We start from the raw sequence: 23,870 nt of genomic DNA on the forward strand, positions 1-23,870 counted from the left end.
TTCTCCTGATAAGATTGGTAAGGAAGGACCACTTTGTCTTCCAAGTCTTTTGTTCCCCCCAGCCCCCTCCCCCCAATAATACCAGATTCTGTGATCTGTTCTAGAGGGCAGATTGGGTAACATGCAAGAACTCTGTCTTGGTCCAAGCTAACCAGCTGTTACTAACCCTATCCCTTAGGCAATGTGCTTCAGGAGGAACACTCCTGGACAGGTTTTTCATTTCATCATCACAGCTATTAAGGATTATGGAACTCATTTTACAGATGCCTAAATGGACAAGTGGTGAGCTCCCTTGGGCCCCCACACCACCAGGAAGAACCTTCAAGGCAGGCCCTTACCCTCCCTAATTGAGCTCCAACTTCAATGCCTCCTCAGGGATTTCTCAATTGTCAAGAATTGTAGAAGAAAGGCTTCAAGTACAGAGGGTTCATATCAATCAGAGGCTGTCCCAGCCTTAGGAAAACTGGAGTAATGAAGATGAATTAGCCCAGAGTTCAAACCCTCAGATTACAGAGGAGACCAGGTTGTAGGGGATCTAAGCTTGGTTGCTTAGTCTATCCACACTACAAAACAATCTCTAATAACCCAGCCTCGATTTTGGAGGGTCTGTGACCATTGCACAAGCTATGGCTTGTATTCTTGGTGTTACTGCTTTGGTTGAAATGATGGATCCCTTTTGGCTCAGGCCTGGGAGCACACTGGATCTGCTGCCAGCTGTCAACCCAAACTGGAGGGGCAGAGATGAACAGAATCTTCCAGGCTGGCCAGAAGAGGCTCTGGGAACTGGCTTGGCTCCATGCACAGACGTTGACACTTTTCAAGAGCTCCTGCCACGAGCAGCCTGGCTTTCCCTCATCTGCCCAGAGATGATACACAACACCCCCCAAGGTCCTTTTCAGGAGCTACCAACCCACAGGAAAGGGGTCACTTGAACCTGCCCCAAGTCTCAGTTTGGCTCAGCTCTGCAAATGAGTTTGGGGTAAGTGGGGGATGTGGCCCCCGGCCAGGGACGACCTTCTGCAGGGAGGAGGGAGGAAGGGGCCATGATGTCCTGGCAGGGACACCCAGTGAGCCAGGGGCAGCTGGGCCTTTAATCTAGGAGGACCATCCCTGGGCTTGGGCTTCCCCACATTAGAGGGTGAGCTACAGGGCAGCTGGGCTCTGGCACTGGGAGGATGAGCCTGGCAAAGATTGGCCATAGAGTGGGTGATGAGCCCCAGTCTGGCCAGCCAAGAGGGGCATCTGGGGCCAGGGGACTAGGTGGGTCAACCCTGGGCAAAGGACTGTTGCCAGCCCTACCTTCTCCACGAACACACACACACACACACACCACTAGAAATATCAACACAACTTTGTCCCAGAGGGAGGTGGAAGGGCATGCCAGGCTTTGGCATTGGGAAGTGAGCCCTGGCCTGGGCAACTTCATTTTAGGATTGTTTTGGGGAAGGGAGATGAAGCAGTGGGCTACCAGGACTGGCACTGAGAGACTCAACTCAGTCATGGACACCCCACCACTACACCGGGGATTTTGAGGGGAAAGGTTAGAAGATGGACCAGAGGCAGCTGTGCCCAGGGGCAACTCTTGGGGAAGGTATCTCTGCCCTGGCACAGGAAGAGTACAGGCAGGAGAGGCAACCACTGTGCCCAGGTTTTTTTGGGGGGCAGACAAGGGAATTGGTAGCTATGCCCTGCCTGGGGAGCAATATTTGAGGGGGCAGATGTGCCTTGGCACGGGGGTGGGGAGACAAGAGGAGGAGCAGCCACTGTGCCCTCGCACCGTTCCTGTGCCCAGCGCCTCGGACCCTCCCTCACCTCCTCTCCCGGCCAGTCCCTGGCTTTGCAGGGCCACTCCTACGCTTGTGAAAAAGGCTCTGTTCCTCTCCCAACCGCCGCGTCAGTGTTCCTGTCCGTTTCCGAGATAGCGTCTGCGTCCGAATCCCTAGGTGGCTACCAGGGTAACCAGAGGGAACGCGGGCCATTTGGGGGGTGGGGGAGGGGACGCGGGGCGTGTGCAAAAAGAGGCGCAAGAAGAAAGCGGGGCGCGAGCTGGGGTCAAGGGCAGCCGGGCCATCATCCGGGGACGGTCATTCTTAAGCTGGGGCTGCCCCACGTTAGAGGGTGAGTTCAAGGGCAGCTGGGCTCTGGCACTGGGAGGGTGAAACCGGCCAAGACTAGGCATAGAATGGGTGATGAGCCCCTGTCTGATCTGCCAGGAGGGGCATACAGCGCCAGGGGACTGGGTGGGTCTGCCCTGGGCAGGGGACTGTTGCCAGTCCTCCCTCCCCCCCAAACACACGTGTGTATACACACACACACACACACACACACACACAGAGAGAGAGACCATTAGGAAAATCAACATGACTGTGTCGCAGTGGGAGGTGGAAAGGCATGCCTTCTCTTCAGAGCTAGGCAGCAAGAATGGCCCATGGGCTAGGCAAGACCCTTCCAGGTGTCCACCAAAACAAGGCCCTCCAACCCTTCACTTCTACTCTATTAAATGGGGGTGAGAATGGAAGGGACATTCTCCTCCCCTTCACTCCTTTAGCTCTTTCTAGTCCCCCCACCTTCCCTTGAAAAAGGAACATCCAAAGTGCTTAACTTTGATTCAGTAGATTGGAGGGCTTCAGATTGGCCTTATGCCCACCCCTCAACCTGCCACCATGGTTGCCAGTTTTTCCCCTCGGAGACAATCCCTCTTCTTCCTTACTCCTCTCCATGGCTCAGCAGCCCCAGAGGGAGCCCACCCTCCAATCCTTGGTTGTGACTTCTCCCTTGCTGTTGGCTTTGGGGATTGTGGAGAAATCCCTCTTCCCCCTTTCACTCTGGCCTAGAGGTGGAACCTTCAGCTTGCTTGGAATCATGTTTATAAAGTCCCCTGTGGGTTCCCTACTCAAGTGGGGGGAGCAGCTGCTCCCGCTGCCCTTTAGACCCAACTGCCTTTCCATCCTGCCCGCCTTGCCCCCATTGGAGCTGTCACTGGAGTTGACTTGGAGGTTATTCCAAGGGTGCACAAGTCCCCAGCATGTCAAAACTCTGGGTACTGAGAGAGGGAGTGGGACAGGCCCTCCAAAGTTCAGGAGGCACTTCTGTACCTGAGATGCCTAGGCTGGATGTGGGACGAGCTCTGGTGGCACCCTTGGGTCACACTTGTTTATTCTTCACTTTAGGGAGGATCCACAGCCCAGGTCTGTGCCCTGTCCCAGCCTGGGCTGCCCTTACCGTCTCACTCTCTTTGGCCCCCCCACCCTGGGCCCCCGTTTCCCACTGGAAGACAAGGCCCTATCCCTAGACTTGTCTTCATTTTCCTCTCTGGCCCCAGGTATTTCCCGTGGTTGTTAGGGGGATTACTGACCAGCATTCATGGACTGACCAGACAGACATCCAAAATGAACTTCAATAGCCTCACGTGTTCCGTTGGCCAGCCTGAGTGCCCCTGCTGGGAGCCTGGAAAGGCCATCCAGGAGATGCTGGGTTATGGCTACCCTGCTGGGGAGGAGGCCAGTGCCCTGTGAGGTTTCAGAGAGCCCAGGGAAGGGCAGAAGGGAATGAGGTCCAGCCCTGCCTTTCCAGGCCTGAGGCCTGTGTCCCACAGCTTGCCTTTAGCTTATCTTTCATTAGGAAATAAAAGACCATAGTCTAATGCATGTGTGTTGGTTGAGGGATGATGGGCTAAGTTGAGTGGTTGGGGTAGGATTAAGCGGGGGGAAAATCTGATAGGTAGTACTCCTAACAAAAAACTGGATCTTGGGGTGAAAGGGTGAACCTAATATTTTAAGGGAGAATGGATGGATGGAGAGTTGAATCTACCCCAGAGAGCTAAGCAGTACTTAGAGACCTGGCTGTTACTGATTATCAGTATAAAGGGGCTACAAGCTGGAAAGCAGGCAGTCAAAAAGGTGGAGAAGTTCACCAGCCAAGAGTGTGCTTTTACAAAATACATATAAAATACCAAGATAGAATTGAGAGAGTAAAAAGAGACAAACATAATAACCAACAGTAGAATGATCTGGGCGGCTCTGGCCTCAGGAGAGGCTCTAGGGGAGAGTCGGCATTATGAACGTGCTGGACGAGATCTCTAGCAGTGTCTATATAGGAGAAACACCATGGAGCCACTGGCCCAAACCATGATTCCTATACACATAGCATCAGGAAAGGAAATCATAGATATGGCAAGACAATAAGCATTAAGTGATACTGAGCAAAATACGAAATCCTGTATTTCAGTCATGTTTTTGTATCCTTGTGATGTTTTTGTATAGATAAAAGCACTATGATTTATAAATAGATGGAGGGTCCAACTGAAGAGGCAGAAGGGGAATATATACTTCAGGATTCTAGCTGGATGTTCCAATACAGATGATGATGGCCTGGAAGCCAGTCAGGAGGCAGGCAGCACAGAGAGAAAGACCCCAGGCTACTTGGTGAAAATAAAAGACAAGTTTACATCCCACATCATCCAGGAAATTGTTGAGCCCCAAAGCAGCCATTGTCTGATGGATCCCTTTGGAGAGAAGAACCAAGTCATTAGCAAAGGACAACTGAGTGAGAAGTCAGTCTATGGGCCTCAGCTTGGCACCAGTGAGGAAAGTGATAATGTAACAACACAGGAGGAAGAAATTGCCTAAGGCCCCAATTCCAGTCTGAGAGTGCTATGCCATTAGGAATCATTGATTGAATCTTTAAAGGAGGTCAACAAGAACCAGAACCAAGAGAACCTGGACAGAAATACAAAAGATAGATAATCTTCTTTCAGATGAGGGATTTAACCCTAGTGTGACATACATTCTCCATTCCCATTCATTCCCTACCAAAGGAACATATTAAGAATATTTCTTTTAAGGATGTCAGATGTGCTATTGGGACATGTTTGTGAACAAGAAAGTTACTAGATCCAACCTTGCTCTCTGTTCCTAGTGAGTTTTTATGAGAAACTTTTATATGTTGAGTCCCGCTATACAAAAACAGATAAGTTACTATCCCCATAATTGAGTCCCATACACAGGAAAAGATAGATAGTGACAGAAGGGGTCAGGTTCAATCAAAGGAAGGGAAGGGAAAGGAATTGACATATATATATATAGACACATACGTATATATATATATATATATATATATGTATATGTACGTACGTATGTATACAGTGCTGACTATGTACCAAGAATTGTGCTAAGCATTTTTTATAAATTTTATCTCTTTGATCCTTACAACAATTTTGCAAGCTATGTGCCAGTGTTATCCCAGTTTTAAGGAAACGGAGTCAAACAGAGGTTGAGTGATTTGCACAGGGTCACATAGCTAGTTAGTGCCTCAGGCCACTTTGATTTGAAGTCAGGGTTTTCTGACTCCTAGCCCAGCTCTATATTCACTGCACCACCATCTGCTTCTAAGTAGAGTGAAGTTTTTGTCAGGATCTGCACTATTTCTATCATTAAGGTCTACATCACCTTTTCCCTAACAATTCCCAAGCTTATGCCTTTAAGATGAAGTGCTGAAGATTTGTCATATCCGTCAAGTGGCTTCCAACTCTGTTGTTTGTGCCTAGAGAGAGATGAGGAGAGAGAAAGAATGGATTGTCAAGAGCTATCTCTTCTCCCTTAAACATACCTTACCCATGTCACTCTATGTACATGTGTGTATATGTTGATATATTTATTTATTCATGAGTTTCTATGTCTGTGTCATGTATACTATAAATATTCCCACAGCTCTTTAACTTTCCTACATCTAACTTGGTCCAATTTACTAATAGGAATTTCCATTCTAGTTTTGGAGAATAATTGGGATTTCTTATCATCCCTGAAGACATTCACAGTCTAAAATGATCCAACGGATAGCTCTTCAGTTTGCTATCAAAGGATCGACTTCCTTTTCTTCCTAATTGCTGGAGTGGTTGAGGTGGTTGGGGTGTTTGCTACAGATGCAGTGGGATGGATGGTGCTGAGGAGACTGAGAGGCACCTGAAGCATGAGAAGGACAGCAACCTCTTTAAAATGTTTTTTCCTATGATAGCAGGTATTAATACCTGGAAGGTGTGTTGGTTCAATTACATAAATACTCTAACCATAACAAGTCATAATTTTAAAAAACATATTCATGTGAAAATAATATCAAAAGACCTTTCCTTAAAGTGCTAAGTATTATGAATCTGAAAGTGAGAGCCACCATTTTATGGAATAGGAAAAATAAAGACCTTTCCAAAAAGAATAAGAGTAAAGCATCGATACCTACTGTCACCAAGATTATTCAATGAAGTTCCAGAAATGAAAGCAAGACCAGAAAAAGAAACTGAGGGAATAAGCATAGGCAAAGAAGAAAAATAATCACTTTTTAGAGATAATAATATGATATACTTAGAAACACTGGAGAATAAACTATAAATTTAACTGAAACAATTAAAAACTTGAGCAAATTTGCAGGTTATGAAACTAAATACACATAAATCATCAGTGTTTTTGTGTATTACCAATAAAGCCATACAGGAAGAAATAAAAACAGAAATTCCATTCAAAAGAGCTATATGATATGTAAAGCATATAAAACAACCAACACATCATGAGGCATCCAGATACTACATAAGTACAATTAGAAAGCACTCCTCAAATAAATAAGACCTAAATGATTGGAGAAATATTCATTGGATATAGGTAGGTTGAGCTAAAATAATAAAACTGGTAATGACATCCTATTAATTGTTATTCAGTGTCAAACCAATAAATCTAAGAAAGAATTTCTTTATGTACCTGGATAATAAATAGAAAATTCATCTAGAGGAAAGAAGTTCTAGCCTCAAAAAAAATCACGAAAATTTTGAGAAAGAAGGTTGTGTAGAATAACAAATCTCATATTATACTGCAAAACACCTTAAATATCAGTCAAGAAATAAAGAAGTTTTTCAGGGGAGTAAATTAAGAAGACAACATAAAGAAGTAAATGAGTAGAGCCAAGATGGTGGAATATAGAAAGCTCAGTTGAGCTCTCCTAACATTCCCTCCAAACAACTTTAAAATAATATCTCAAATCAAATTCCAATTTCTAACAAAAAGTCAGAGTAAGACATTCTTCCTGCCCATGACAACATAGGAGGTTGGAAAGAGAGCTGTATGATGTCAGGAAGCTGGCTTGGAGCCTACATTGATGGTGGGACTCCAGTGGTGGGACTAAGTGGTGGTGGTGACAAAATCAGCAGCAGCTTCAGGTGCTCCCTTGGCAAATGTTCAGAAAGAGATTATAGTTCAACCCTGCGCTAGTACATGATGCAAGATCAGAGGCTGTTTGGCAACTCCATTGCCTATACCCACTTCTAAGTCATGGTTCAAGGGCAGAGAGGAGTATTTTCAGTCAAAAGGGAGTGGAAGCTCTGATGGGCAATATGACTTCTGGCTCCAAGGCATCAGGGACCCTGAAGAACAGTAGAATTTCTATTCCCAAGGGAGAAAGGGCTCTAAGAAGGATTAAAAGACATATAAAAGAAAGAAAATGACTCCTTAAAATTAGAATTGGCCAGAGAGAGCGCCAGCCCTGGAATCAGGAGGACCTGAATTTAAATCTGCCCTCAAACACTTCACACTTAATAGGTGTATGATGCTGATTAAATCACTTAACCCCAATGGCCTTGCTAAAAAGGAAAAAAAGAATTGCCTAATGAGAAACTAATGACTACTCTATGAGACATCAAGAAACAATCAAATAAATTCAAAAGAATGAAAAATAGAAGAAAAAGTGAAATATCTCATTGGAAAAACTGACCCAACCACATCAAGAAAGGATAATTTTTAAATTATTGGGTTACCTGAAAGCCATAATCAAAGAAAAAGCCTAGACATCATCTTTCAAGAAACTTTCAAGGAAAACTGCTTCAATGTCCTATAATCAGAGGGTAAAATAGAAATTGAAAGAATCTATTGATCACCTCCTGAAAGGAATCCAAAAATGAAAAATCCCAAGAACATTAAATCCAAATTCCAGAGCTCCTAGGTCAAAGAGAAAATACTTCAAACAGCCAGAAAGAAACCATTCATATACCACGGAATCATAGTCAAGATCATACCAGATTTAGCAGCTACTACATTAAAGAAGCAGAGGCCTTGGAATATGATATTCCAGAAGAAAAAAGAACAGGGATTACAATCAAGAATAACCAGCAAAACTGGGTATAATCCTTCAAGGGAAAAGTGGATATTTAGTGACATAGAAGACTTTTATGCATTCCTGACAAGAAGACCAGAGCTGAATAGAAAATTTAAATTTCAAATTCAAAACTCAAGCATAAAAGGACAAATATGAATGAGAAATCATAAGGGACTCAATAAGTCCCTGTTTGCCTTTGTATGTCAAGATAATACATGTATCTCCTAGGAACTTTATCAGGGCAGTTAGAAGGATTAAACATAGAAAAATGGCATGAGAATGAGTCAATTATGTCAGGATATTGTTTTTAAATGGCTAAGTCAGAAAGAGGGATAGTTTGAGGAAAGGGTGAAAGGGGAGGGAAAATGGAGAAAATTATCTCACATAAAAGTGGCACACAAGGAAGAGCTTCTATATTGGTGGGGGAAATTATGGGGGGAGCAGGCAATACTTGAACCTCACGCATCTAAATTAGAGGAATATGTGTGTGTGTGCATGCACATATGCATATATTCAGTTGGCAATAGAAATCTATCTTTCCCAGCTGTGAAATAGGAAGGGAAGGAGATAAGAGAAAGAGCAGTTGATAAAAGGGAAGTACAGATAAAAGAATGCAAAATAGACTTTAGAGGAGAAGGAGGAGGACGAGGAGGAGGAGAGAGAGAAAGAGAGACAGAGAGAGAGAGAGAGAGAGAGAGAGAGAGAGAGAGAGAGAGAGAGAGAGAGAAGGAAAAACAGAAAATGGGATGGAGGGAAATACATAGGAATAATTGAATATGAATGGGATGTACTCATCCATAAAATAGAAGCGTAAAAGCATAATGCATTAGAAACCAGAATCCAACAATAGTGTTTACAAGAAACACACTTGAAACAGGGAGACACACAGAATTAAAATAAGGGGCTGTAGCGGAATATATTATGCTTCAACTAAAGTAAAAATGTCAAGGGTAGTAATAATGATCTCAGACAAAGCAAAAGCAAAAATAGGCCTAATTAAAATGGATAAGGAAAGAAATCATATCTCACTAAAAGGATAATCAAATGAGGTCAATACTAAATATATGTGCACCAAATGGCACAGCATTCAGATTCATAAGGGAATTATAAATTTAAGTAAGTTAAAGGATAGTCCCTTTAATAAAAAAAAAAAAGTCCACCAAACTGGGAAAGGAAGATCCTCAGGGTTTCTGGAGAAAAGAGAAACAATTACTATTTACATTTACTCTGAGCCACCAGGGCCCAAACCATAACCATTAAGTGATACTTGGGCAGGGACCTATTGTTGGTCCATCAATGAGAGTCAGAATGAATTGGGTTTAAGACATGATCTTTATGAAAGAAATATAGCTAGTAAGCCCCAAGATACCAAGGTGGGTTTCAGCCATCAAAATTTACCTTCCTTTGGGCAGAGCACCCTCAGATAAGGGCATAATACCCCATGTAGAGAGAAGAGAGGAAAGGAAAAGGGGCAAGGGGAGGGGAGGAGGAGGAGAAGGGAGGGCAGGGGAGGGAAGGAGAAGGGAGGATAAGGGAGGGGAGGGGATGAGCTGAGTTGCACAACTGGAACTGGATAGTTGGGTTCCCCATAGGACAGCTCATACTACTCACGGATTGTGATTTGTCCTTCATTCTCAAAGAAAACTATGACATCAGGAAGATGATGCCATGACTTACAAGTGAATTGGATCTGAGTTGGGGAGAGCTGTGCAAAGTCACCAGCCTCACTTTCTCCTCTGGAGCCATCTGGGTCCAGTGGCCACATATAGATCAGGACAACTGGAAATGGCCCAGGATTCAGTAGGAGACCTTGGCTTTTTTAAGCTAAGGTCTTTCCAAGTTCTTACTTTGACTGAGGAAACCAATCGAATCTTAGAAATTTAGGTATGATAGACCTCTGGAGAAAACTGAATGGGAATAGAAAGTGTAACTTTTTTCTCAGCTGTAGATGACACCATCACAAAACCTGACCATATATTAGAGCACAAAAACCTCACAACCAAATGCATAAAAGCAGAAATATTAAGTGTGCCCTTTTCAGACCATAATGCAATAAAAATTACATAATAGAAGCAAAGAATAACGTTAACTGGAAATTAAATAATCCATCTTTTTTAAAAAAATGAGTAGGTCAAAGAACAAAAGAGAATGACAATTAGACAAGATTGCAAAATTTGTCGAAGTCAGGCAAAGCAGTACTTAAGAGAAAAGTTATAGCCCTAAATACATACATCATTAAAAGAGAAAAGGAGCAAATGAATGAATTTTGCATGCAATTAAAAAAACTAGAGAAAGAATAAATTTTAAATCCCCAATTAAACATCAAAATGGGAATCCAGAAAATCTAAGGAGAAATAAACAAAATCAAAAATTGAAAAAAATATTGAACTAATAAGTAAAACTAGGAGCTGGTTTTATGGAAAAAACAGTCAAATAGATAAATCATTGGTTAATTCAATTTAAAAATAGAAAACAGAAAACCGAATTACTGGTATCAAAATTGAAAATGTGAATGTACCACCAACGAAGACAAAATTAAAGCAATAATTAGGAGTTATTTTGTCCAATTATACACCAATAAAATTAATAATCTAAGTGAAATGGATGAATATTTACAAAAATATAAATTGCCCAGAATAACACAAGAGGACATCGAATACCTTAAGTAACTTTATCATAGAAAAAGAAATTGAACAAGCCATCAATGAGCTCCCTAAGAAACAATCCCCAGAACCAGATGGAGAAGTTAAGGGAATTACAGGAAGAAATAGACAGCAAAACTACACTAGTGGGGGACCTCAACCTACCCTTCTCTGAACTTGATGAATCTAACCTCAAAATAAACAAGAAAGAAGGAGGTGAAGAGAATTTTAGAAAAGGTAGATATGATAGACCTCTGGAGAAAACTGAATGGGGACAGGAAGGAATATACCTTTTATCTCTGTGGCACATGGCACAAATACAAAAATTGACTGTGTACTAGGGAAAAAAAACCTTCACAACCCAGTGCAGAAAGGGAGAAATAGTTAATTCATCATTTTCAGATCATGATGCAATAAAAATTATTTGTAATAAAGAACCATTGAAAGAGAAAAAAATTCACTGGAAACTAAATAATCTAATCCTAAATAATGAGTGGGTTATACAAGAAATCATAGAAAGAATCAATAACTTCATTCAAGAGAATGACAATAATGAGACAACATACCAAAACTTATGGGATGCAGCAAAAGCAGTTCTAAGGGGACGTTTAATATCTCTAAATGCACTAAATGAATAAAAAAGAGAAAAAAGAGATCAATGAATTGGTCAGGCAACTGAAAAAGCCAGAAAGAAGAACAAATTGACAATCCCCAATTAGATACCAAATTAGAAATACTGAAAACCAAAGGAGAGAGTAATAAAATTGAAATCAAGAAAACTATTGAACTAATAAATAAAACTAAGAGCTGGCTTTATGAAAAAAGCAATAAAATTGATAAAGCTTTGGTCAATTTTATTAATAAAAAGAAAGAAGAAACCAAAATTACCAGTATCAAAAATGAAAAAGAAATTAAATGAAGAGGAAATTAAAACAATAATTAGGAATTATTTTGCCCAATTGTATGTCCATAAATTTGCCAATTTTAGGGAAATGGAAATTTACAAACAAAAAAAATTGCCCAGGTTAACAGAAGAGGAAGTAAAATATCTAACTAGCCTTATCTCAGAAAAAGTAATTAAGAAAGCCATCAATGAACTCTCTAGGAAAAAATCTTTAAGGGCAGATGGATTTACATGTGAATTGACACACTTTGAAAAGAAAGTGGGGAATGTTATGCCCTACCCCCCCTTTTCAGTTTCTCCATCTTGCCCCAGCTCACTCTACTGTTTGTGTCTACTATTCAATTTGGTACTAGAAACATTAGCTGTAGCAATAAGAGAAGAAAAAGACATTGAAGGAATTAGAATAGGCAGAGAAGAAACTAAATTATCACCTTTTGCAGATGATATGATGATTTACTTAGACAATCCTAAGGAATCAAGAAAAAAAACTACTTAAAATAATAAACAACTTCAGCAAATTTGCAGGATATAAAATAAACCCACATAAATCCTAAGCACTCCTGTACATTACTAACAAAGCCCAACAGCAAGAGATAGAAAGAGAAATTCCATTCAAAGTTACTGTAGACACTATAAAATATTTGGGAGTCTACCTGCCAAGACAAACCCAGGGACTATGTGAACATAATTATGAAACCCTTTTCATGAAAATAAAGTCAGATCTAAATAAATGGAAAAATATCAGTTGCTCATGGTTAGACCGAGCTAATATAATAAAAATGACAATTTTACCTAAATTAATGTACTTATTCAGTGCCATAATGATCGAACTACCAAAAATTATTTTACAGAGCTGGGTAAAATAATAACAAAAATCATCTGGAAGAACAAGTGGTCTAGAATATCTAGGGTATTAAAGAAAATAAATGCTGGGGAAGGTGGCCTAGCCATACCAGATATTAAACTGTACTATGAAGCAGCAGTCATCAAAACTATCTGGTACTGGCTAAGAAACAGAGTTGTGAATCAGTGGAATTGGATAGGTACACAACATGGAGAAGTCAATGACTATAACAATCAACTCTTTGATAAACCAAAAGAATCCAGCTTCTGGGTTAAGAATTCATTATTTCACAAAAACTGCTGGGAAAATTGGAACACGGTAGGGCAGAAACTGGGCATAGACCAATATCTTATGCCATATACCAAAATAATATCAAAATGCATTCATGATTTAGGAATAACGGCTGATACTATAAGCAGTTTGTGAGAGCAAGGAATAGTTTACCTATCAGATTTGTGGAAAAGAAAAGAATTCATGACACAACAAGAGACAGAGAGCATTACAAAATGCAAAATGGATAATTTTGATTATGTTAAATTGAAATATTTTTGCATAAAAAATGCCAATGCAACAAAAATTAGGAGGGAAGCAGAAAATTGGGAGAAAATCTTTACAACCAATGCCTCTGATAAAGGCCGCATCTCTAAAATGTATAGGGAATTGAGCCAAATATATAGGAATACAAGCTATTCCCCAATTGAGAAATGGTCAAAGGATATGAACAGGCAGTTTTCAGGGGAAGAAATTAAAGATATCAATAGGCATATGAAAAAATGCTCGAAATCACTACTAATTAGAGAAATGCACATCAAAACAACTCTTAGGTACCACATATCTCCTGTCAGATTGGTTAAAATGACAAAACAGGAAAATGATAAATGCTGGAGAGGATGTGGGAAAATTGGAACATTAATACATGGTTGGTGGAATTGTGAACTAATCCAGCCATTCTGGAGAGCATTTTGGAACTATGCCCAAAGGTCTATAAAAATGTTCATACCCTTTGACCCAGAAATACCTCTTCTGGGGTTGTATGCCAAGGAGATCACACAAATGGGAGAAGGACCCATATGTACAAAAATGTTTATAGCAGCTCTTTTTGTAGTAGCTAAGAATTAAAAACCAAGGGGATGACCATCAATTGGGGAATGGCTGTACAAGTTGTGGTATATGAAGGTAATGGAATACCATTGTGCTATAAGAAATGGAGATGATACGTACTTCATAATAACTTCGAAAAACCTGCATGATATAATGCTGAGTGAGTGGAGCAGAACCAGAGGAACATTATACAGAACCACAGACATGGATTCTGTGAGGACTAACCCTGACAGACTTTGCTCTTCTCAGCAACACATGGTGAAAAGACAACTCCAAAGGATTCACGATGGAGAGTGCTATCTACATTCAGAGAAAGAATTATGAAGTATGAATGCAGATGGAGGCACACTTTATGCTCGCCTTTGTTTTTCCCTTTTTTTTCTTTGTTTTTGTTTTTGGGGTTTATGTTTTTGTCCTGTTTCTTCTGTCTCATGATTCATTCCATTGGTCATAATTCTTCTTCACAACTTGACTAGTGTGTAAATAAGTTCAATGCGAAGTTATACGTAGAAGAGATATCAGATTCCATGCCGTCTTGGGGTGGGGGGGAGGGAAGGAAGAAAATCTGGAACTCAAAATTATGTAGAACCGAGTGTTGTAAACTAAAAATAATAAAAAAAAGAGAAAAACAAGATTATATGTATCATCTTCCCATAAAGCAAATTAAGCAGATTAGTATTTTAGTCCTCTCATTATTCCTTCCCAAAAGGATTTTATATATATACATATATATACATATATATATGTATGTATATATATGTATATATGTATGTGTATATATATATGTGTGTGTATGTATGTATGTATGTATTTGCTCGATAGGTTATTATTGGTTGTAATCCTAGCACCTTTGTCTTCCTGAAAACCATATTCTAAGCCCTCCACTTCTTTAACATTGAAGCTGATAAATCTTGTGTGATCCTGACTTTGGCTCCTTGATATTTGAATTATTTCTTTCTGTACGCTTGCAATATTTTCTCCTTGACTGAGGGCTCTGGATTTTGGCAATAATATTCCTAGGAGTTTTCATTTTGGGATTTCTTTCAAGAGGTGACTAGTGGATTATTTCAGTTTTTATTTTTCCCTCTGGTTTTAAGATATCTGGACAGTTTTACATTATGATTTCTTGAAATATTATGTCAAGACTATTTTTGTTTATTTAAGTTTGTTTATTTAAGTAGACCAATGATTCATAAGCTATCTATTAGAACTATTTTTTAGGTTGGTTGTTTTTCTGATGAGATATGTCACATTTTCTTCTATTTTTTTCATTCTTGTAACTTTGTTTTATTGTGTGTTGATGTCTCATGGAATCATTCATTTCAATTTGTCCAATTCTAATTTTAAGGAGCTATTTTCTTCATTGAGCTTTGTATCATTTATACCACTTGGTCATTTCTGATTTTTAAAGAGTTATTTCTCTCAATATTTTTGTGACTTTCCCCTCCAAGCTGTTAATTCTTTTTTCATAATGTTCTTGCATAGCTCTCATTTCTTTTCCTATTTTTTCCTGTGCCACAATTAATGGATTTTAAAATAATCTTTTGCTTTTGGGGGGGGTGGGGGAGCATTTTCCTTAGCTCTTATAAGAAGTCTTTTGGGCTTGTATCCAATCCATATTTTTCTTTGAGACTTTGCTATTATTTTTTTCAAGTCATTGTCTTCTTCTAAGTTTTGCTCTGGAGTTTCCCTTTCACCATAGTAGTTTTCTGTGGTCAAGTATTCTTTCTGTTGTTCACTCATTTTACTAACCTAATTCTTGAATTTGGACCTTATGTTAGAGTTGGGCTCTATATCAGTAAGGCAGAATTCATGACTTCAAAGATATTCACTAATATGCCTGAATGGTCCAGAATCACAGGATATAAGGAATTGTTTAAGTAGAAGCCAGAGGATTTAAAGCATTTATTGAAACTCAAAAGTAGCAGACCCATGGACCAGTATCCCCAGTTTGACATCCTGGCAAGAACCTTCCAAGACCAGTATGCCCATCTCACAAGAGTGATCAGGAGGGGACAGAAAACCATTATGGCAGTAAGCCAAGCCATACTGGTGCTTCCCCCCCAATGCCAGGGCCCTCCAGCAAGAAGACCACCCACTGGCTTCAAGCCCCTGCTCAGCACTCTCCAGTCTCCACAAGGGTCAGTGCTGCTTTTTGGTAGCACCTGCCGCCATCACCACTGCTTCCACTGCAATCTCCAAGCTGTGTTCCAGCTAGCTGACTGCTTCCTCTCTCCTTCAGCTCTTAACTGCTCTCACCAACTGCCTCACCAACTGCCTCTTAGCTCTGCTCCAACCATTCATCAAGCTCCTCCCACCACAGGCTTCCATTGACTCCAGTCCTAACCACTCCCCCCAGGACCCTGAGAGCCCCGCCCCCAAAGCCCACTCAAATGGGCAGGGAAGATCTTCCCTTTCACTGATTGCCTTTACAGCCTCTTCACACTGGGTGTGAGGGAAAGGATGATTGTCTTGATCTGTCTTTTCTGTCCTTCTGTTGTTTTCACATCTGTTTGCAAACCTGCCAGTTTTCAGTGTTTCCGGTATAGTATGATCCTAAAAGAAGTCTTTTTCTTTCCTTTCTGGTCTGTGCTTTGGACATTACACAGGTAGGGAATTTGCTCCTTTGAGACCCAACATGTCTTCTCTTCCCTGGAACTTTGAGCAAAAATGAAAACTTGGTATCAGAGCTGCCAAATGGCACCTACTTCTGTATACAGTGGCAGCAAAGGAATCCTCTAGGATCTCTTCCTGCTCTAGCATTCAGTGTTTCCTTCATCCCTGTATTAGGAGGGCAGAGTTTATAATTTCAAAGAGGATCATATATATGTCTGAAAAGTTCGGGAACCGCCGGATATAAGAAACTCTCAAAGTAGGAGGCAGAAGAATCAAAGCATATATTTAGGCTCCACAGTAACCAACCCATAAACCAGCATCCCCATTTTGATATATTGATCAAAAGCTTCCAGGCCCAATAAGTACGCCTCGCAAGAGTAACCAGGAGGCCACAGAGAAGCATGATGGTGTACAGCAAAATCATATACATGCTTCCCCTCTATGGTAAAAAGATTACCCACTGGCTTCAAGTCCTTGTTCAGCTTCCTCCCATAGGTCAGCTCTGCTACCAGCAGCTCCTGCTTCAGCTTCGGCTGTGGCTGTAGCTATAGCAGCCTCTGGCTCCAACGGAAGCTGTTTTTAACCATCCGGCTTCTGCGGGGGTATAAGGTATGCCGGGGAAAGCACAAGTTCTTTCGATCTGCTTAAGCAAGGGAAGCAAGGTGAAGGGGACGACAAGCTTACTCCAATCCAACATACAAACAGCATTCAGTTAGTTCAGGGGAAAAAGCCAAACTAGTCAAGAGCACTTGTTGACTAAGTGCTAAGGAGCCCATTTTTGGTTACCAACACAATCCCTGAGCACTGAGCTGCTTACACCGCTACTGCCACTGAGAAAGACAGATGCTGTCACCACCACTACTGCCACTCATGCCACACTGGGCAATCCTGACCAGCCCCAACATCAATGTCTACACACACTATTTTTCTTTTTTCCTGAGTTGCCCTGGGCTGAAAAAAAATGTCTCACTGGGACTTTTAATTGCCTTTCCTGCTCAGAATTTGGTTTGGCATATTTTCTATCATTGTTGTATATGTTTTGGGGGAGGCTTGGTGGTTTTGTCCTTTCATTTTATCATCACTTCCCCCCCCCCAACCTAGACCATTTTATCTGTTTCTATAACTATAGGATGTCCCATGTTTGTTATGATAAGAAAATGATATAATATCTACACAGCATTATGTAAATGTTACTGTTATTCTTTTGATATGATGATTACAATAATGATTTTTTTTCTCTTTTCATAGGGATACTAGAAAGAGAACATGGAGAGCACAGTGTAGATCATCAATGTTGCTAGAAACACTGCCCCCAGCAGGCATGCTACAGGTGCAAAATGTTTCCTTTAATTGTCATTCTCTCATTCAATTAATGTTTTAATCGATATTTCAGCAAACACTCAATAAGCAGTGGCTAGACATTGGAGGATGGCACAGTTTTACAAGACGAAGGCATATATTCATTTAGAAGAAGTTTTCTGAAACCATAATCCCATCTATTACTTTTGTACAAACAGGCAAAATTTTCCTTTTGTTTCTTCAGAAGCTAAGTAGTTTAAGTGCTATTCCATAAGCCATGATGGAAATTTCCAACAACTTGACATTTCCATTTTCAACTTTCCATCTGACAGGCATCCCAGGACTGGAAGAGGCCCATGCCTGGATCTCTATTCCATTCTTCTGTCTCTCTGCCATTGCCCTTTTGGGAAACAGCATGATCCTGTTTGTCATTATGAAAGAGCAGAATCTCCATGAGCCCATGTACTATTTCCTTTCCATGCTGTCAGCTACTGACTTGGGCTTGACCATTTCCACAATGTCAACAACACTGGTCAACATCCTTTGGTTTGATGCCAGAGAGATCAGCTCAGACAGTTGTGTTGTTCAAATGTTCTTCTTTCATAGGTTTAGTTTCATGGAGTCTGGGGTCCTGGTGACAATGGCTTTTGATCATTTTGTGGACATCTGTGACCCTTTGAGATATACCACCATCCTCACTAATGCCAGGATCACACAATTAGTTGTGGCAATGGTCATCCGTATGATAGTTCTAATGCAGCTCTTGGTTTTGCTGCTTAACAAACTGTCCTTCTGTGGTCCTAATGGTCTTTCTCATTCCTACTGTTACCACCCTGATGTGATTAAATTGTCATGCTCAGACACTAAAGTCAATAGCATGTGTGGGTTATCTGCTCTCATCCTGAGAACAGGAATCAGCACACCATGCGTTGTGCTCTCCTACATCCTAATTATTCACTCTGTCCTCAATATTGTGTCCCCCAAAGAGCAGCACAAGGCCTTCAGCACCTGTGCATTTCACATTGGGGCTGTTGCCATCTTTTAGATACCCATGATTAGCCTGTCCCTGGTGCACCGCTATGGACAGTTGGCTCCCAAGATTGTACGTACAATGATGGCCAACATCTACCTAATGCTTCCACCTGTGATCAACCCCATCATATATAGTGTGAAAACAGCCCAACTCTGCAAGGTGGTGATCAAATTACTCCTTATAAATTACACTCCAGTGTGAAGTTGGAACAATGACAGATTAAAATGGCAGGTGTAATGTCACTTTGGTGGTTAGATTTGGTTACAATATGGATGAGTCTAAAGATTTATTTTGAAGGAGGCCCCAGATAGTCTTAGAATCTATGTTCCTTTGAAATGTATTGGCAGTGAGAGGAAAAGTATTTGGGCTCATTTTCAGGATTATTCCCCTAAATAAAAAGAAAAATATTCTTTGATGTTATAAACTTTTTAACAAATAATTTGAAATCTCTGCTTTAGTGTGCTTTAAAGTTCTGATGGTTAGACTGTGGGCATTGCATTTACTGCCTGTTCAAGTGGCATTTGTATAATTGGAAGAGAAATTGTCTTCTAATGTGACCAGGCTAAAAAGAATGGAAAATTCGAGTTGTATTCAAGCCACTCTTTAAAAAATTCAGTATAAGATTTTGTGTTTGTTTGTTTGTCTTTTAACATATATTTCAGAATTTCCTGAGATAAGGCAATTAGGTTTTACATTTCTGGTGTATCATAGGATTTTGAGGAAAATAATTTTGAGGTTAAATCATTATTAAATGGTAAAATTAACATAATATAAAAATTAACATAAAATAAAAACATTAAATGCTTTCAAGGATAATTATATTGGTAGTCAAGGAAATGTGATATAAAGGGGCATAGAATCAAGAGTCTACTGGGGTTATCTCTTTATTGGCATCTAGGTTGTCATTTAGCACTTATATACACGTCACTTTACATAGTGCACCAGTTATGACAATTTACATTTCTTTTTCCTACATATTAAGACAAATAATTCATTGGTCTATTCTGTCTCCTCTCAGATGAATTACGTACCAAAAGTCACATCCAAATCAAGGATCTCTAAAATTATCTTCCCCATCCTCTCAGAAGCTCAAAAAGGGTAGAGACTCTGCCTGGAGAAGGACTTGAACAAATGACATTAGGAATAGTTGTGGGCCTTAAATTTCACTGACTCATTCATACTACCCCAGAGGCCAAGTCTTCTTCTTAAACCCCATTCTAGTGATTTTTGTTTCAGCTCCTAAGGCTTTCACCCGTCATTGACTTCCAAACTCACCTAGTTATGCCACTACAAATTGAGACACTGAGAATCTTAGGTCTTTCTAGTCTTGAGGTCTGCTTGGTTTATTGGGTTCGGAAATCAGCCACTGCCAAACTCTAATACCCTGACCTCCCTTTTGACACCTCGCTTTGTTGATTTTCAGCTCTTATTTACTTGTTTCCAATCTACCCCTTTTCTACAATCTCCAGGCTATGTTGTTGTTGTTGTTCAGTTGTTCACCTGTGTCTGACTCTTTGTGACCCCATTAGGGGTTTTCTTGGTAAACTTAATGGAGTGGTTTGCCATTTCCTTCTCCACCTCATTTTACAGATGAAGAAACTGAGGCAAACAGGATTAAGTGAGTGGCCCAGGGTCACACAAGTAGGAAGTATCTGAGGGTGGATTGGAATTCAGGTCTTCCTGACTCTAGGCCCGCTGCTCAATTCACTACACCATCTAGGTGCCCTCTAGAGTAGCTACTAAACCATATTTTATAATGCTTATTTATAGAATAAAAGATAATATAGGCTCAGAAATAATTACTTTTGGAAAGGTCTATAAATTAATATATTAAATTTACCCATTTCTCATTTAAATAACACCTTTATTATCAACTCAGTTTTCTTATATTAATAAATATATTATTGATGTTTCTTTAATTTCATCACTATCTCTTTCCAATTCATAACCCCCAATTAAACCCATGACTATTACAAAGAAATGCAGCTATATGGCACAGGTCAACATGCTTACCATGCCTGACAACAAATATATTTTATGCCTCTCTTGTAGTTCACCATGTCTTTGGGGAGATGAAAGGCAGGCATGGTTCACAAAAGAGTTCGCTGAAGTCATGATTATTTATGGCATTGATCAGAGTTCTAATTTCCTCCACTGTTATGTCTCCCTCATTATTGTCACTTTTTGTAAATTTTTTTCTGTTGGTTCTGTTTACTTTATTGTGTATCAGTCCATAGATAGCTTCCCCAGTTTTCCAAATCTATGGACAGAATATCTTATAATATCATTATCCCAGATAAGATGAAGTTGGGGACGGGAAGGCTGAAGAGAAAATCCCATTAAAAATTTCCATTTTTCTTCAAATTCACAACAATTTTATGTAACACAATGCCCACAGAACTTTCTAGAGTAAAATTAGCTGATATTTCCCTTCCTCTTTTAATGGGCACGAGAATGATTATATCTTTTGAATGACCTTTTTGCTTAGCTACATTCTTTAATACCCACAAACCTAGGCTCCTCAAATAAACAAAAAATAAACAAAACAAAACAAAAAACAGAGGAGTGAATGCATCTTTCTCAATAGTGTGGGCCCTCAATGATCAGGATAAGGAAGAGTTTAATTTGAAGGCAGAGGATGGGATTATGTAGTACATAAATGGTTACATCCATCCTAAAATCAAAAATCAATTACACCTTGAGGCAAATTTTATTTATTAATGATGGGAATGAATATACAGCATGTTTAACTTTGTCAATAAATTAGAAAGAAGACAAAAGTTTTCCTCATCATAATATGTTCTCTTCCAATTTTCTCCAGTTTGGGGGTGCATGTAAAGAAAAGGCAAGTGCTTGTAATTCAGGTGAGGTAATGGAATTTAGGAACATCAAAAAAAAGTGTCATAGGCGAAACTCTATGTTTATCTGTACTTTATGAGACTGACATAGAAGCTGTGAGCACCATAACCTGTAAGAAATGAGTAACTGTGACATCATTATTTGGAGGTCTGTATTTAAGTAAGATTAGACAATGAGAACAATGATGTTTTCTGAGCACGAGTTAGTACAATGAAAGAGTTAGGAACTTGTTTGGGAGATATAGCTGAGTGTTTGGGATTTGTCTTGAAAAGAACATGTGTGTGTCCTGAGGGTGAATGTGTAACTATGAGTATATTGAGTTGGGGATGGAGGGAGGAGGTCTATTGTGGACATGTCACTTTCTTGCTAGTCCGAATCTGTTCTATCCCTCTCCATACCCATGGAATATGCTAGTATGAAGTGATTTATGATAGAAGACTATAAGATTGGAGTTAGTTTAACACTTTGCCTCTGTGATAACAGCCTAATAAGCTGCCTATTTGGTTTTGTTTCGAATGAAGATAACCATGGGGGTGGGTATATCTATGGAATAGGGTGATGTAATAATATATCAACCACACTGCTAAACTGCACTCTCAAATCCTAATGCTTTCTGTCATTTTAGATGGATTGGTGGTGGTGATTAATTGAAAGGATCAACTCTGGAGGCTGGTTAATTACTGTTTGGGGATACAGATTGGGGAGAGAAAGGAAAGGAGAAAAGAAGTTCGGGAAATATGTAGCTTTTAAAAATAATAATAGCTACCATTTATATAGTACTTTGAAGTTTGCAAACCAATTTATTTTTTTAAAATGATTTGGTTCTCATAATGACTTTATGAGTTCGGTGCTATTTTTATACCCATTTTATACATGAGGAAACTAAAGTGTATAGCACCTAAGCAACATGCCCAGGGTCATGTTGGTAAGTGTAAGAGATAGGATTTGTACTCAGGTCTTCTTAACTCCAAGTCCTGGGTTCTATCCACTATTCCACCCAGCTGCCTATTTATCTTTTAACTCTCTTTGCTTAAGGTCAGAGTTTTTAACTTTTTTGTGTGTCATAGCTCCCCTGGTTGTTCTGGTGAATTCTATAGATCATTTCTCAGAATAATATTTTTAAATTCAATATATATATATATATATATATATATAATTATAAAGGAAAGTACTTATCTTTAAATGTGGCTATCTACATATTTCACGAATCCTAGTTTGAGAACTCCAGATATAAATGTAATATTAATTAAAGTGGTACTTTTTTGCTGTTTTCTCCTTTAGAGTGCTAAAGGAATCAAGGGCTTTTGATTAAGTCTTACTAGGTGCAAAGCCCCAGGTCCACACCCTTTGCTGATTAGGTGTGAAGCCTTCTGGCCCTAAGGAGGGTATATAAACTCAGAGGTTATGATTTTGCTTTGGGGCTCTCACTCACTGGAAGAGTGTTTGTGTGAAGACTCTGGGTAGTGGCTGGAGCCCCCCACTTTGAAAAAACCCATATGTTGCAGCTTCTCTTTTTGGTAACTATGTATGTGGTGTCTTGATCTGACAAAGCCTTTCTGCTGAATTGTGTTATTTGCTCTGCTTATATTGTCTCAGTAATTTCTGTTTGTATTTGCTCTGAAGTTCAGGGTGCTGGCATTTCCCCCCTGAACTAAGTGAATGGTATATGCATCTTTGATTAAAGTGAGATTGTTAACCCCTTAAAGTTAATTTCCTTAGAAAAGCAGATCAAAGGACCTGTGCTGACAACTCTTGTTGCTGGTCTTGTTGGGTCTTACAACCCTACAGCAGCTGCTAGCAACACTGTTGTTACAATAATGGAACCTGCTTGGCTTAGATTAATACTTTTGTATTAATGTATTTTGTATCACTATCTCAAATCTGTCATGTCCAATCTGTTGCCTGTCATTGCAACATCTCTCTTATATGTTTTATATTGTTTCCTCTGAGGCTGCCACCAGTATGTTGCAGGTCTTTGTCACATCATGCCTAGATTATTTCAAAAAACTACAATTGCTTCTGTCTGCCTCTTTTGCAATATATCCTCCATTCAGTCACCTACTGATTTTCCTAAAATGCATGTCTGACCATCTCTGTCTGTGTCTCTCTCTGTCTCTGTCTCTTACGCCCTTTCTCTGTCTTTTTCTCTCTGTGTCTCTCTCTCTCCCTCCCTCTCTCCCTCTCTCTCTCTCTCTCTCTCTCTCTCTCTCTCTCTCTCTCTCTCTCACACACACACACACACACACACACACACACACACACACTCCTGTTCTATAAATCTCAGTGACTATCTTCTCCAGGATCAAATGATCAAATACAAAATCTTCTGCTAAGCATTCAAAATCTTTCCTAAACTAGCCCTTTCTTATCTTTCCAGTATTCTCACACCTTACTCCTGGTCATGTATTCATTTATGCAAAGAGGCTGGCTTCCTTGCCATGC

General features: G+C 40.0%; 1 protein-coding gene and 1 pseudogene across 1 annotated transcript; one reads left to right on the top strand and one right to left on the bottom strand.

Moving 5' to 3' along the window:
* The first annotated feature begins 1,989 nt into the window (after positions 1-1,989).
* On the top strand, positions 1,990-19,188 carry LOC118839195 (olfactory receptor 51F1-like). Its single transcript, XM_036746651.1, has 2 exons — positions 1,990-2,118; positions 17,486-19,188. Exon 2 carries the CDS (start codon positions 17,814-17,816, stop codon positions 18,579-18,581), a length of 768 nt encoding a protein of 255 aa, XP_036602546.1. The 5' UTR covers positions 1,990-2,118; positions 17,486-17,813; the 3' UTR covers positions 18,582-19,188.
* On the bottom strand, positions 3,767-9,563 carry LOC118836495 (annotated as a pseudogene).
* Positions 19,189-23,870: the final 4,682 nt, after the last annotated feature.

Source organism: Trichosurus vulpecula, chromosome 2 (assembly GCF_011100635.1).
Source record: "Trichosurus vulpecula isolate mTriVul1 chromosome 2, mTriVul1.pri, whole genome shotgun sequence".
Taxonomy (NCBI): Eukaryota; Metazoa; Chordata; class Mammalia; order Diprotodontia; family Phalangeridae; genus Trichosurus; species Trichosurus vulpecula.

Coding starts and splice junctions, on each gene's coding strand:
- LOC118839195 (XM_036746651.1), top strand. CDS start 17,814: ATGATGGAAATTTCCAACAACTTGACATTTCCATTTTCAACTTTCCAT.